The 14,512-nt window shown below is 57.6% G+C and overlaps 1 protein-coding gene across 1 annotated transcript; it reads right to left on the minus strand.

The window, feature by feature from the left end:
• Positions 1-152: 152 nt before the first annotated feature.
• Positions 153-13,061, minus strand: JKF63_03941 (uncharacterized protein; the record flags this gene model as incomplete). Its single annotated transcript, XM_067899937.1, has 2 exons — positions 153-1,267; positions 10,388-13,061. The coding sequence occupies 2 exons, from the start codon at positions 13,059-13,061 to the stop codon at positions 153-155; spliced, it is 3,789 nt and encodes a 1,262-aa protein (XP_067755143.1).
• Positions 13,062-14,512: the final 1,451 nt, after the last annotated feature.

Consider the following 14,512-nt stretch of genomic DNA (forward strand, 5'->3'; position numbering starts at 1 on the left):
CACTCCACATGCAGGTGGTGGTGCGGGGGACATCTATGAGAAGAAGCCCATGCCAGAATATAACGCAGTGCACTCACCCACCCATGCGCATGGCCAAACGGACACACGTGAAAGGAGAAGAAACGTCTCATATACAGATATGGCTTCCCAGCTCACTTTGGTGCGACGAGTCGCGCGTCCGAGGAGACGCATAAGTCGTCATCTGCACAGTACACCGCCAGGGACGCTCGGCGCTGTTTATTCCAGCCACGGCTCCGGCACGTCGAAAGCAGAATCGCCAAGCCAACGCGGCGCATGAAGGCCGATGGGTGCCTCCTTAGCATTGTCTCCTCCAAGCGCTCCACAGCATCCATGTCGCACATGAAGGCCGGGTAACTCTTCACAGAATCGATCACGGCTTTAGCAGCCCCGGGATGCATCATCCCAGCTGTTTCCATCTCCGTGAGGCGCGAGAGCCACTGAGGCAGATCGAGCTGAGAAATAAGCGATACGATTATGGTTGGCTGGCGACGGTCCGCTATGAGCAGCTTTGTCACTTCACCCACCACGGTTAATAAAGTCTTTCTTGCAGGTGCCGCATTGCATCTGGCGATGCGGAAAAGTGTACTCGTCACCACCTCCATCGACACATCGGATTTGATTTGGACAATCGAGGCGGCGATAAACGAAGGGGCTTCCTCGGCGGTGCACGCCAACATGCACGTGAGCGCGGAGTCAACGAGCTCGTGTGTAGTGTCTTCCTCCAGGTACTCGGAGACCACCTTGCACAAGGCTAGGTCATCGTATGGTGGCGCGGTGGCCAGCTTGTGCAGCGTCGCGATGCGAAGACTACGCAGCGGATGACGGAAAAGTCGTCGAAGAAGTGTCCAGTACTCTTGCAGCTGCCAATCCAGTCGTAGAAGACTCCATTTCAACATCAACATCGCTTTACAGGCCGCCGAGGACGGTGTGATGGTCGTCTCGTTGCACCGATCGGAGTCGCCCGTGCTCGCATCGTCTTCCTCGTCCGCGTCACTTCCAGATGCGTCGTGATCGCTGGTAGGCGATTCTTCAGCGCCCACCAAAGTCTGCACTGCCTCGTAGTCCTGCGTTACGATGGAGGTGTAGTACCACCACACTTGCGGTCTGTCGAGAAAGTTGAAGAGGGCCTTCACCAAGGCGGCCCGCACGTCGCGGTGCATGGCAGTTTTCACTCCTCCCGTCGTTACCGGAGGCGTGCCAGGGGTCGCAGAGGGTGCACAGCTGCTCTCAGCGGGGCCACCTTCTGCTACAGGCATGGGAAGATGATGATCGGCAGCAAACTGGAGAAGGCGTGCGTAGGCCACGTCGTCGTGCTTCGCGCCGAGTAGGTGGAGCGCCTCTTTCTGCGGCGACACATTCGTACCGTTGAGCATGGGGTCGAGAAGGCGCACCGCGTCGGCAGTGGGTGCACATCGCAGTCTCTCGGCGAGGGCCCTAAGCGCGTCCCTCTGCGAGTCAGCCCCATTCAGCGCGTCCAGTATAGTTTTCGTGGCTTCGGCGTCGTTGGAGAGGTGACTGAGTGCCTGGAGCGCTACACCCATCAGACATCTCCCATGCTCAGGATGCTTCTCCGTGGCGAGAGAAATCAAGCTCCGTTTCTTCCCATCCCCGTCCGTCCAACTCGTGGTGGACGACACAGAGGGGAGTCGGGCGATCTTCTTGATTAACGCGCGGCATTCAAAAGTAGTCAAAGCGCCCGGGGTATAAAGAACCCGCAGACAAGACTGTGCGTAGCGGACCTGCTGGCTCGATGTCCACCGACATGCCGTATTCAATGGCAGCTTACACACGCGCACGAGCGGCTTTCCGTGTTGTCGTCTGTAGAACCGACTTTTGGGCAAGTTCTCAATGGGACCCACAAGCATGTCCAACAGCGGCCCCTGCACTGCGTTGCACGCAAGTAGTTGCACCTCACGGGAATCGACCCAGTCTTTTTGTTCTGCGATGATGTCCGGAAGTTCCCTCAACAACTCTTGTGGGAAATTCTTGAGGTACAAACCAAAGACCACCTCTGCAGTATGTTCATCTGCGGAGAGGCCAGCGGTGAGCGTGTCATGCAGGAGAGGCCAGATCGACGGCCCACCGTTGCAGGCCGGTGTGGACTCCCGCAGAAGAGTTTTGGCGACAGTCGCGGTTTCAAGGAGGGAATCCAATATGGGCACACCCGTCCATTCGTCATCGCTAGAGAAGAACCTCTGCGCAACCGGGAGCAGTTCTGCCGCCAGAATAGGGAGGGCGCGCGGGTAAAACTCGGTCAAGTACACAAATCGGCTTTTGTGTTCAGCTAAGCGTCGAATCACCGGTTTCTTAGATAAAAGTGTCACGAGTTCATTGACCGCAAAGTGTGTGTGAGGACCGACAAGACGGCGATATAGGAGTTCCGACATCGCAACGAGTCTGTAGTAACCCCATTCACGAGCAGAGCGTGCGGCTTTGAAAATCTCCGCGAACGAACTCTGTAACGCATCATCACTCACGTACATGGACGTGCGCCTCCAGAAGCCGTGCCGCAGCGCACCCCACGCCTCAAACATCGCCGTGCGCCATCTGTCCTCCTCTTTCAGTCGATGCACGCAAAACTCGAGGGCAGCTGGCAGGTGCTCCGGGTAGTACTCCAGGGATGCCAGGCACGCTCGAATCATGCAGCAGCGAATCTCGACGTCGTCACTGGCCACGTACTCCGCCCCGATCTTGACCGCCTCAGGGAAGGGGAGGTAAGAAAGATACTTGGTACGTTCCCTTGGTGAGTCTCGCACTGCAGGATGCATGTAGAGTCGGCGGGCCACGGCTGCGCGTTCCGCTGCCGATGGCATGCCACGAATCCAAACTGCATCTACGATTCCATGGGTGTCCTCAAGCTGACTGTAGCCTTGCGCAAAGTAGGCGCGCCGCGCTTCCAGGGGCAACTTCTCTAGAGCGACGAACCGGGCCCTTATTATTTGCTTTTGGAGCATCCGAACAAGCAGGTCAGTGTGGCTCCCAAAGCGCCTCCAGGCACGGCTCGACATTGAGCACTCCAAGGGTGACGAGAGGGTCTCCATTATGTGCTGTCCATCGCCCTCGAGCAAATACAGCCCGATGTCCACCGGGAAGACAGAGAGGTAGTGGCGTGTCAGCACGGTCTCGAGAGTATCTTCTGGAGCCAAATGATGCGCGGTGGCAGTGAAGAGGGACAGACCGTGCTTCGATGCACCGCGTGTGGCGAGAAACACAAAAGCCTTCGTTACCAGTCCCTTGAGCGACACATCTGGCGATTTCTTGTGCCGCACCTGCTCCTGCACCTTCGACGTCAAGTACTGCACCACCCACCGCGGATGATGGCGGCACAAAAGGCGAAGCCCTGCGGTGTCAAGGGTAGACTGCTCCTCCTTCGGCAGCTGCGCGAAAGCTTCAGGGCCCAGTGAGCCGAGCAGCAGCTGCACCTTGGCTGGATCCGTCATCGTGTGGGCCTGGTAGAGCTGTTGAAGTACCTGCGTCTGCTTTGCCTGCGCAAGTCGGTTGATCAAGTGCTTGAATTCTTTGAGTCGGGCATCCTGTAAAAGCTTCCCCGTCATCGTTGCCTTTTGCTGATCATCACTTGGGGAGGAGATCAGCATGGCTGTCGCCAATACCTGTGACACCTTTGGAGACGTATCCGCCAGCAGTGATGACGCCGTGTTGAGAAGCGCAACCGGCACGCTCTGTCCGACTTTTCTCGCCTCCGCCAAAACGCCGCACAGCGCGTAGGCAGCAAGAAGGCGATGATAGTGCACCTGCGAGGATGCGCCGAGCGCCACAATCACGCTCTGGAGTGCTTGCGACTCCGACCCTGACGCAGTGATGGCGCTGCGACCAAACTCCACAAGAGTCGCACACCGGCGAATGTGGGAGAGTGGCTCCACATTCTGCAACAGTGTATCGATGGAGGCCATGTTGTGCATTGTCGGGGTCGGGAATGGGGAGGGAGGGGAGAGAGTGGGATTGGGGGAGGGGGGGAAGAAGAGGAGAGAACCGAGATCACTGACACTGAAACAGGCGCAGATTTGAAGTTGACCGAGGCGTATGTGTGAAGGGGCCGCAGCGGAGTGTGTGTGGGAGGGGGAGAGGGAGAGGGGGTAGGGGGAGGGGAGGCGTAAACCACAGAACGAAAAGAGGGGTGGTGGGTAGTGAAAGCTTTCGGAATAAACAGAACAGTGGGAAGTGTGGGTAGCTAATAGGACCAAAGGTAAGGATATACATATATACATTTATATATATATATCGACGTGGGTGAACCACTTGGGCATTCGTGTACAAGCGTGTGTGTGTGTGTGTGTCAGGGGTAAGGGGGTGGATGGGGTTCAGCCTGAAAGGAAGACGTGCCCACCCACGCACAGAATCAAAGCACAGAAGAAAGGGCGGGTAGGGGGAGGCGGGGGGGGGCGAGAGGTTGGGGAGGGGAGCAGGTGGAGCAGACTTCCATAGGAGCGGATCGTTTTCTCAAGGCGGGGCAGCAATTACGCTCGTCTAGCGCAGAGCTCCACGATTTCCGGTGGCGTTACGAAATAAAAATGAATTTGCCATGCTTCGTAGCCGATTCGGGGTGATGGCTTCCCGGGTTATGTGCGCAGTGGCCCTCCTCCTCTCCACAGTGTTGCGTGGGACCGGTCCTGCTGACCCGTTGGCATCCACATCAGTGGCACAGCAGAGCCTGGGAGTCCAATAACACCTATGACGAGACCGCAGTTACCGCGCTAACGGCGGAGGGATGGGGGTGGGGCAGGAATCTGGCATCTTCATGTTCTGTGCAGCAGCAACAGCCTGTGTGTGTGTGTGTGTGTGTGTGGAGGGGGCGCAAAGGCGCTCGACAACCCTCTCCTCACCTCTCAGGAGGGAAGGGGGATCGTCGAAAAAAAAGGAGAGGATTCGCTGCACGGATCAAGAGTTACCGTGGGCATTTCCCACAGGAAAGGTGAAAGTGTACACAGCCCTGCCGTGATGAGGCACAAAGGGGGATTATGCCCGCGCACCAGGGGCAAGGGAACACACATAGTGGCGAGATGACGGGAGGGGGGGGGGGCGGCGGCAGTGGCCGGGGCCAAGACAACAACAGAAGGCGGCTCGATACTGGGGTGTCACATTACGAGCCGCAACCCCCCCCCCCCCCCACACTCCCCAATTCGCAGCGTCGCCCACGGTGCGCTTTGTGCTCCATCAAAGTGATGCCAGCGGAAAGCACGCCGTCTCACGGGCTAGCGGGGCAAGGATCCCCAGACGCGTGACGGTGCACTGCTGCTCTCGGCTTCGGTGTCGAGCCCGAGGAGTGCGTGCACCTGCAAGGCCGCCACTGTCTGTCGGAGCAGCGCTGCTGACAGTGACCAGCGCTGCAAAGTGGGAAAACTGCGCCCGCCCGGCATTCCGGTTTGACGGCGGGAATGACACGTTCAGCGGACGGCTGCCACGTCAGATTTGCGGATAACTGGACACGCGTAGACCACGCTCGATGGTCCCCCCCTCCTCCCCTCTATAGCTGACCGGCGGCATCATGCCCGCTTCCCTTGATGCGTAGCGGTCAGTCACAACAGGCCTGTGGTAGTGTGCACATGTGTGGCCTGGCTGACAGCGCGCATGGCTGCTGCTGCTGCTGCTGCTGCCTGTTCCCCCGTCACTTCTAGACGGGGTGAGGCAACAAAGGTGGAGCACGGAGTGGGTCTTTCTTTGTCTGTTGCATCCCCCCACCTGACGACCTCGCTAAACGCCGAGAGATGCGCCATGCTACAAAGAATACGCTCCAACGCAGTTTGGCGCGCGCGTGTGTGCGTGTATAGGGGAGGGGGGCGGTGGATTGGAAGAAAAGAAGGCGCTGAGTCGCCGTCGCAGTTCTGTGAGGCACCCTCGCACGAACGTCGTCCATACTCGATATGGGCATGAGGGTGGAGCACCGACGCCACTCGGCATTGTCCAAACTGTCCTCGTCCTTTCCCCGTGCTGCGTTCGTCGTGGCTGTTGCTGACATCGCGTGTTTCACCTCCTTTCTTGTTCGCAGGGCGAAGTGCCCGTGTCCCCATCATCATCATGATTTCCATCACCTCCTCCCCCCCTCCCCCCTCCTCCGCATTGCAACTCATGTAAAAGCTGGGATGGCTTGTAAAAACTGCATCGTCCTTCTTTTTTGATAATGGCGTCATGGACATAGAGAACGCCACTAGGCTGTCCCGCATTGTTTTCAACCAAGGCAGGTGGTGGTTGTGCTCTGATCGGGTGGGGTGGTGGGGGTGGCGCGTCGTTGGGTGGTGGTCCGTGCGGATGTCTTGTCTCTTCGGTAGCTCTCCCAGTAGCCGTCACTCTCATCGCCGCCTGACGAGGTGCTCGATGCCACAGGGTACGACGCTCGTGCTGCTCCGCTGTCGTGTCAGTTTCTTATCACCGTCCGCGTGGCCGCCATTGGAGTCCGTTCCTGAGAAAGGCGCGCTTCCTGCGTCCGTCCAGAGGAAGCGCTCGTAGTAACACCGCCTCCTGCTTTCCACGCAGCAGCAGCACCACTGGCCTTTGGTGTTCCCATCTTGGGCGATCTCTCATCGTCCTCGTCGTCTTTGCAGCCTCCATATATGGACTGCCGATCCACAGATCCTCTGTAACGACCGCTTTTTACACTGTAGTGGGTGGTGGTACGAGAGAGCGTGTCGGTGCAGCCGAGTGAAACGTGTGCAGCCGTGACCGAGGGGCCGTCGTAACGCCAAAGGCCGACGACATTGGAATGCATAATGCATCCTCGGCTCGAGGGCTTCGTCGTGTGTGGGTGAAGCAGCGTGTCACCTGCGTGGCCGCGGTGGAGCATCGTGTTGTTGTTCAGGCGGGGTATCAAGGTGCCCTTTTGCCTGGTTGTTATGGAGAGGGGCAACACCGCAGGGTATGCCGGCTGGACTGCGCGGCAGCCGCAGAAAGCCGTCGTGCGAGTAAATCGGGCATTCGGCTGGCGCTGTGCGGTATCCACCGGTTTGTGTTGATGGGGCGGTTCCCTCTCTTGTGGCTGAAGACGAGGTACAACACTGTGCCGGCGCAGCGAAGTCTCTCTCTCCTTCACGGGGTACTGCAGAGGATCGAGGCCAGTGCTGAGAATCACAGTGCTGTTGCTCCTCCGCTTTCTTGAAGCGTGGGTGCTGATGCCAGACAGGTGCGGCCTCGCTTGTTGCGGTGAGGAGAGGGGGCTTCTCCCCACGTGCTCTTTGGGGGCGTCGTCGTCATCCTTGGGCGGTGTGGCGTTGCTGCCTTGGCCTGTTCACGTTGCACCCCGGCAGCAACTATACCGCCATCCCCTGCGTCACAGCGCGGAGGGCACCTTCCGAGGAGCTCGGCGAATTTCAGCAAAGCCAGCTGGGCTGTCAGTCCTGCGGCGCTGTCAGCGTCGACAGAAGACGATTCCCGGTGTCGTGGACTTCGGGGCGCAGTCGCCACACATTCGCCTCCGAGCAGGCGCAGCGATGCTGGTGAGTCACGGCCATCATATCCACTGTGCGCAGCAGTTCCCTCAAAGATCGCTCTCTCCCCCGGGGAGCCGTTTAGTGACGGGCGCGTCAGCCATGCTCTGTTGCACAGCTTTGGTGAATCGGTTTCACAATGGCGCAAACATTCCGACACGGTGTGTGTGTGTGTGTGTGTGCCCTCGACCTATATATACGTGTATGTGCGTATGCATGGGGGAGGGGGGGAGGGAGGGAAGAGAGCGCGAGGTGGGGAATGGGGGTGGTCTCTCGACCCCCTTCTTTCTATATAGAGAGCGTCGTGGCCACCGACAAGTTCTCGAACAAAAAAGACGTCAAGCCAGGTCACGGGTCACACCCACCCACCCACCCATCCACGATGCGCAGAATAAATGTTCAGCAGTCCGCAGACGAGACGCATACACACAGGCACGGAATCACACATACGCAACAAAGAAAATATAGCAAGCAGAGAAACGAGGGGGGTCTCTCTCTCACACACACACACACACACACACTCCCCGGAGAGGGGCAGCAGAGGCTCTCCACACCACCGGGGAAGCTCTGTCTGTCCCCTTCCTGCGGATCGAATGCCTGCGCCACACTTGCGCACAAGAGGTGCAGGGCAGCTGGGATCTCGAACTGTTGAGGCAAAGGGGAGCCTCTGTGTGGAAAAAAGAATATATATGCACGCACACCTAAAGCCCCTTTCCAGCCCGTGTGTGCGTCTGGGGAGGAGGACGAGTGGGAGAGGGGAGGGGAGGGGAGGCAGGGCGACGAGGTAAACCAAAGGCACAGGGGACAAACGCACAGCATAGATGCGGAGTGGCAGTATAAAGGGGGAGAAGCAGAGAAGGGGAGGGGGGAGGGGAAGGGGTGAGGAGAGGTGGGCTGGATGAGAGTGCGTGAAAAGCGAGTGACGTGAGGCAAGTCTGTGGGACGTCTGCGCTCTCATTTGACAGCGGAATCGACGCCCACTTCCCTGAGCACACCGTGGCGGATTGACCGCGCAGGTGGTGCCACGCAATGCGTGAGAGGAACAGCCACTTGGATCGTGGCAGAGGAGGCCTGGCCCTCCAGACTCGCTGGGGATTTGTGCGGTTCTGCTGAGGGGGGAGGGGGGCGAGGGGAAGGAGGGAGGTGTGTGCGTGTGCACGTGCGAGTGGATTAGTTGCTTCAGGCGTTATGTCCGCCTCCTTTTTTGATCTTCATCGAATATATTTTATTTGGTGCTGTTTCGACGCAGGGTTGCACGCAGGGGCGCGAGTCGTTGACATTTTTTCCCACATGTGCGTCCGATAAAGTATGAGGCACGTCTCCCCTCGCTCGTCTCTCTCCTGCGTGGTGTGCTGACGTGAACAAAAAGAAAAGAAGTACAAAAGGCTGCATCGCCTCCGGTGTCGTGCGCTAAATAGAAAAAAGGGAAGACAAAGAAAAAAGAGAGAGCACAAAAGAGAAGGGGAGGCAGAGGAAGAGGGCAGGGCGGGCGGGTGCGCCTCTGTGGGTGATGTGCCTGCATTGGCCACGATTGGTGAGCTTCTTCCACGGCTTTGGTGGCTACCAGGGCTTCCCTGACCACCTTTCTAGCACACCTTCAAGATGATCAGGAGTGTTGAGGGGATGAGGCCCGCGTATAAACATGCGTCCAACGCCGAAAGACGATGTACACTCCACATGCAGGTGGTGGTGCGGGGGACATCTATGAGAAGAAGCCCATGCCAGAATATAACGCAGTGCACTCACCCACCCATGCACATGGCCAAACAGACACACGTGAAAGGAGAAGAAACGTCTCATGTATATATGTGGCTTCCCAGCTCACTCTGGTGCGACGAGTCGCGCGTCCGAGGAGACCCACAAGTCGTCATCTGCACAGTACACCGACAGGGACGCTCGGCGCTGTTTATTCCAGCCACGACTCCAGCACATCGCAAGCAGAAACGCCAAGCCAACGCGGCGCATGAAGGCCGATGGATGCCCCCTTAGCACTGTCTCCTCCAAGCGCTCCACAGCATCCATGTCGCACATGAAGGCCGGGTAACTCTTCACAGAATCGATCACGGCTTTAGCAGCCCCGGGATGTATCATCCCAGCTGTTTCCATCTCCGTGAGGCGCGAGAGCCACTGAGGCAGATCGAGCTGAGAAATAAGCGATACGATTATGGCTGGCTGGCGACGGGCCGCTATGAGCAGCTTTGCCACTTCACCCACCACGGTTAATAAAGTCTTTCTTGCAGGTGCCGCATTGGATCTGGCGCTGCGGAAAAGTGTACTCGTCACCACCTGCATCGACACATCGGATTTGATTTGGACAATCGAGGCGGTGATAAACGAAGGGGCTTCCTCGGCGGTGCACGCCAACATGCACGTGAGCGCGGAGTCAACGAGCTCGTCTGTAGTGTCCTCCTCCAGGTACTCGGAGACCACCTTGCACAAAGCCAGGTCATCGTATGGTGGCGCGGTGGCCAGCTTGTGCAGCGTCTCGATGCGAAGACTACGCAGCGGATGACGGAGAAGTCGCCGGAGAAGTGTCCAGTACTCTTGCAGCTGCCAATCCAGTCGTAGAAGACTCCATTTCAACTTCAACATCGCTTTACAGGCCGCCGAGGACGGTGTGATGGTCGTCTCGTTGCACCGATCGGAGTCGCCCGTGCTCGCATCGTCTTCCTCGTCCGCGTCACTTCCAGATGCGTCGTGATCGCTGGTAGGCGATTCTTCAGCGCCCACCAAAGTCTGCACTGCCTCGTAGTCCTGCGTTACGATGGAGGTGTAGTACCACCACACTTGCGGTCTGTCGAGAAAGTTGAAGAGGGCCTTCACCAAGGCGGCCCGCACGTCGCGGTGCATGGCAGTTTTCACTCCTCCCGTCGTTACCGGAGGCGTGCCAGGGGTCGCAGATGGTGCACAGCTGCTCTCAGCGGGGCCACCTTCTGCTACAGGCATGGGAAGATGATGATCGGCAGCAAACTGGAGAAGGCGTGCGTAGGCCACGTCGTCGTGCTTCGCGCCGAGTAGGTGGAGCGCCTCTTTCTGCGGCGACACATTCGTACCGTTGAGCATGGGGTCGAGAAGGCGCACCGCGTCGGCAGTGGGTGCACATCGCAGTCTCTCGGCGAGGGCCCTAAGCGCGTCCCTCTGCGAGTCAGCCCTATTCAGCGCGTCCAGTATAGTTTTCGTGGCTTCGGCGTCGTTGGAGAGGTGACTGAGTGCCTGGAGCGCTACACCCATCAGACATCTCCCATGATCAGGATGCTCCTCCGTGGCGAGAGAAATCAAGCTCCGTTTCTTCCCATCCCCGTCCGTCCAACTCGTGGTGGACGACACAGAGGGGAGTCGGGCGAGGTTCTCGATTAACGCGCGGCATTCAAAAGAAGTCAAAGCGCCCGGGGTATAAAGAACCCGCAGACAAGACTGTGCGTAGCGGACCTGCTGGCTGGATGTCCACCGACATGCCGTATTCACTGGCAGCTCACACACGCGCACGAGCGGCTTTCTGTGCTTGTAGAACCGACTTTTGGGCAAGTTCTCAATGGGACCCACAAGCATGTCCAACAGCGGCCCCTGCACTGCGTTGCACGCAAGTAGTTGCACCTCACGGGAATCGACCCAGTCTTTTTGTTCTGCGATGATGTCCGGAAGTTCCCTCACCAACTCTTGTGGGAAATTCTTGAGGTACAAACCAAAGACCACCTCTGCAGTATATTCATCTGCGGAGAGGCCAGCGGTGAGCGTGTCATGCAGGAGAGGCCAGATCGACGGCCCACCGTTGCAGGCCGGTGTGGACTCCCGCAGAAGAGTTTTGGCGACAGTCGCGGTTTCAAGGAGGGAATCCAATATGCGCACACCCGTCCATTCGTCATCGCTAGAGAAGAACCTCTGCGCAACCGGGAGCAGTTCTGCCGCCAGAATAGGGAGGGCGCGCGGGTAAAACTCCACCAAATACAGAAGGTTGTGCATGCCATGACCACCCAGAAGGAACTGTTTTTGCTTGTGGATAAGACGTGCGAGTTGATGGACCGCAAACGAGGGGTGCAGACCGAGAAGAGAGCGAGTGAGGTACTGCATTTCTTGCAGAGTTCTGTGAGACGCATCTTTGGCACTGTGTGCAGCTTCGAAAAGCTGCGCGAACGAGCTCTGTAACGCATCATCACTCACGTACATGGACGTGCGCCTCCAGAAGCCGTGCCGCAGCGCACCCCACGCCTCAAACATCGCCGTGCGCCATCTGTCCTCCTCTTTCAGTCGATGCACGCAAAACTCGAGGGCAGCTGGCAGGTGCTCCGGGTAGTACTCCAGGGATGCCAGGCACGCTCGAATCATGCAGCAGCGAATCTCGACGTCGTCACTGGCCACATACTCCGCCCCGATCTTGACCGCCTCAGGGAAGGGGAGGTAAGAAAGATACTTGGTACGTTCCATTGGCGAGTCTCGCACTGCAGGATGCATGTAGAGTCGGCGGGCCACGGCTGCGCGTTCCGCTGCCGATGGCATGCCGCGAATCCAATCTGCATCTACAATTCCGTAAGGGCTTTTCATCTGACTGTAGCCTTGCGCAAAGTAGGCGCGCCGCGTTTCCAGGGTCATGTTTTGTAAGGAAGTGGGCAGGACGACGACAATTTGCTTCTGGATCATCCGAACAAGCAGGTCAGTGTGGCTCCCAAAGCGCCTCCAGGCACGGCTCGACATTAGGCAATACAAGGGTGACGAGAGAGTCTTCATTATGTGCTGTCCATCGCCCTCGAGCAAATACAGCCCGATGTCCACCGGGAAGACAGAGAGGTAGTGGCGTGTCAGCACGGTCTTGAGAGTTTCGTGCTCTAGAGCCAAATGATGCGCGGTGTCAGTGAAGAGGGACAGACCGTGCCTCGATGCACCGCGTGTGGCGAGAAACACAAAAGCCTTCGTTACCAGGCCCTTGAGCGACACATCTGGCGATTTCTTGTGCCGCACCTGCTCCTGCACCTTCGACGTCAAGTATTGCACCACCCACCGCGGACGATAGCGGCACAAAAGGCGAAGCCCTGCGGTGTCAAGGGTAGACTGCTCCTCCTTCGGCAGCTGCGCGAAAGCTTCAGGGTCCAGTGAGCCGAGCAGCAGCTGCGCCTTGGCTGGATCCGTCATCGTGTGGGCCTGGTAGAGCTGTTGAAGTACCTGCGTCTGCTTTGCCTGCGCAAGTCGGTGGATCAAGTGCTTGAATTCTTTGAGTCGGGCATCCTGTAAAAGCTTCCCCGTCATCGTTGCCTTTTGCTGATCATCACTTAGGGAGGAGATCAGCATGGGTGCCGCCAATACCTGTGACACCTTTGGAGACGTATCCGCCAGCAGTGACGACGCCGTGTTGAGAAGCGCAACCGGCACGCTCTGTCCGACTTTTCTCGCCTCCGCCAAAACGCCGCACAGTGCGTAGGCAGCAAGAAGGCGATGATAGTGCACCTGCGAGGATGCGCCGAGCGCCGCAATCACGCTCTGGAGTGCTTGCGACTCCGCCCCTGACGCAGTGATGGCGCTGCGACCAAACTCCACAAGAGTCGCACACCGGCGAATGTGGGAGAGTGGCTCCACATTCTGCAACAGTGTATCGATGGAGGCCATGTTGTGCATTGTCGGGGTCGGGAATGGGGAGGGAGGGGGAGAGTGGGATTAGGGGAAGGGGGGGAAAAAGAGGAGAGAACCGAGATCACTGAGACTGAAACAGGCGCAGATTTGAAGTTGACCGAGGCGTATGTGTGAAGGGGCCACAGCGGAGTGTGTGTGGGAGGGGGAGAGGGAGAGGGGGAGGGGGAGGGGAAGCGTAAACCACAGAGTATAAAGAGGGGTGGTGTGCTGTACACTAGTGCGAGAGGATGTCGTCCAGGGGAGGTGTGGGTTGTGAAAGCTTTCGGAATAAACAGAACAGTGGGAAGTGTGGGTAGCTCATAGAACCAAAGGTAAGGATATATATATATATTTATATATTTATATATATATATATATCGACGTGGGTGAGCAACTTGGGCATTCGTGTACAAGCGTGTGTGTGTGTGTCAGGGGTAAGGGGGTGGATGGGGTTCAGCCGGAAAGGAAGACGTGCCCAAATTGAAGTCCGGTGTTGCCGCCATGAAGACATCGGCCAATGGGGAACATGTCGAGTATATCTGCTGTTCAACTCGGCACGGAGTATTCCCGACAAGCCTCGCAACCTGAGAAAGGAGCCTGCACACGTGTTGTTCTTCTTTTTCGGTTTTTTTTTGGGGGGGCCTTTTTTTTTTCACCTGGAGTACGTTGGCCGTCAAAATTAAACGTGTGGATAGTGGGGAGCCTTGAAGGATCGGGTATGATGCATGCCATGACGCTGCGGGAATTTGGGATTGATGACGATCGCTGGCTGTGCTCGATGAGCGGTGCCCAAAAGGCATTTCCTTTCCTTTGTTGAGGTTAAACAGGACGGCGGGCTATAAGCAGATGCGCGGACCCCAATAGACCGGGGGGGGGGCGGTCACGCAATCGCACACACACACGCGCGCGTGTGCACGAGATTATATATAAAAAGGTACGCGATAGAAACGCAAATAATCGATGAAAGGAGGAGTGCCTCACCCGATATTTATTCCGTAGACGGCAGAGAGCAGGACACGAAGCGCCTTTGAAGCAGCTAGACACTTTCGTATACCTCAAGTTGCAGGGAAAGCACACACACACCGTGGCATAAAAAGGGACGAGGAGAAAAAACAAGAAATGGCAGTACATGCAGATAAACAACAGCAGGGTTCATGACACGTATGAAGAGAGATCAACAAGGGCTGGAGGGTGCAAAAACTAAAGAAAACGTCATGAGAAAGGAGTGCACGCGAGGGGGAGGGGGCGGGAGGAGAGGGAGGAGGGGGAGGAGAGAGGAGGGAGGGAGGGGGGGGGGGAGGGACGTACACGAAGAGGGGAAAACAGAGGGACTATTGAGTGTGGTGGTGGTGGTTATGAAGTATACGTGAATGGGAAGAAAGTCAAAGTGCCGGGAGAGGAGGAAGAGAGCTCGTGGCGAAGGAACAAGCCACAATAGTCCTGAAAGGTGAGTAAGC

This window comes from Porcisia hertigi, chromosome 31, assembly GCF_017918235.1.
Source record: "Porcisia hertigi strain C119 chromosome 31, whole genome shotgun sequence".
Taxonomy (NCBI): domain Eukaryota; phylum Euglenozoa; class Kinetoplastea; order Trypanosomatida; family Trypanosomatidae; genus Porcisia; species Porcisia hertigi.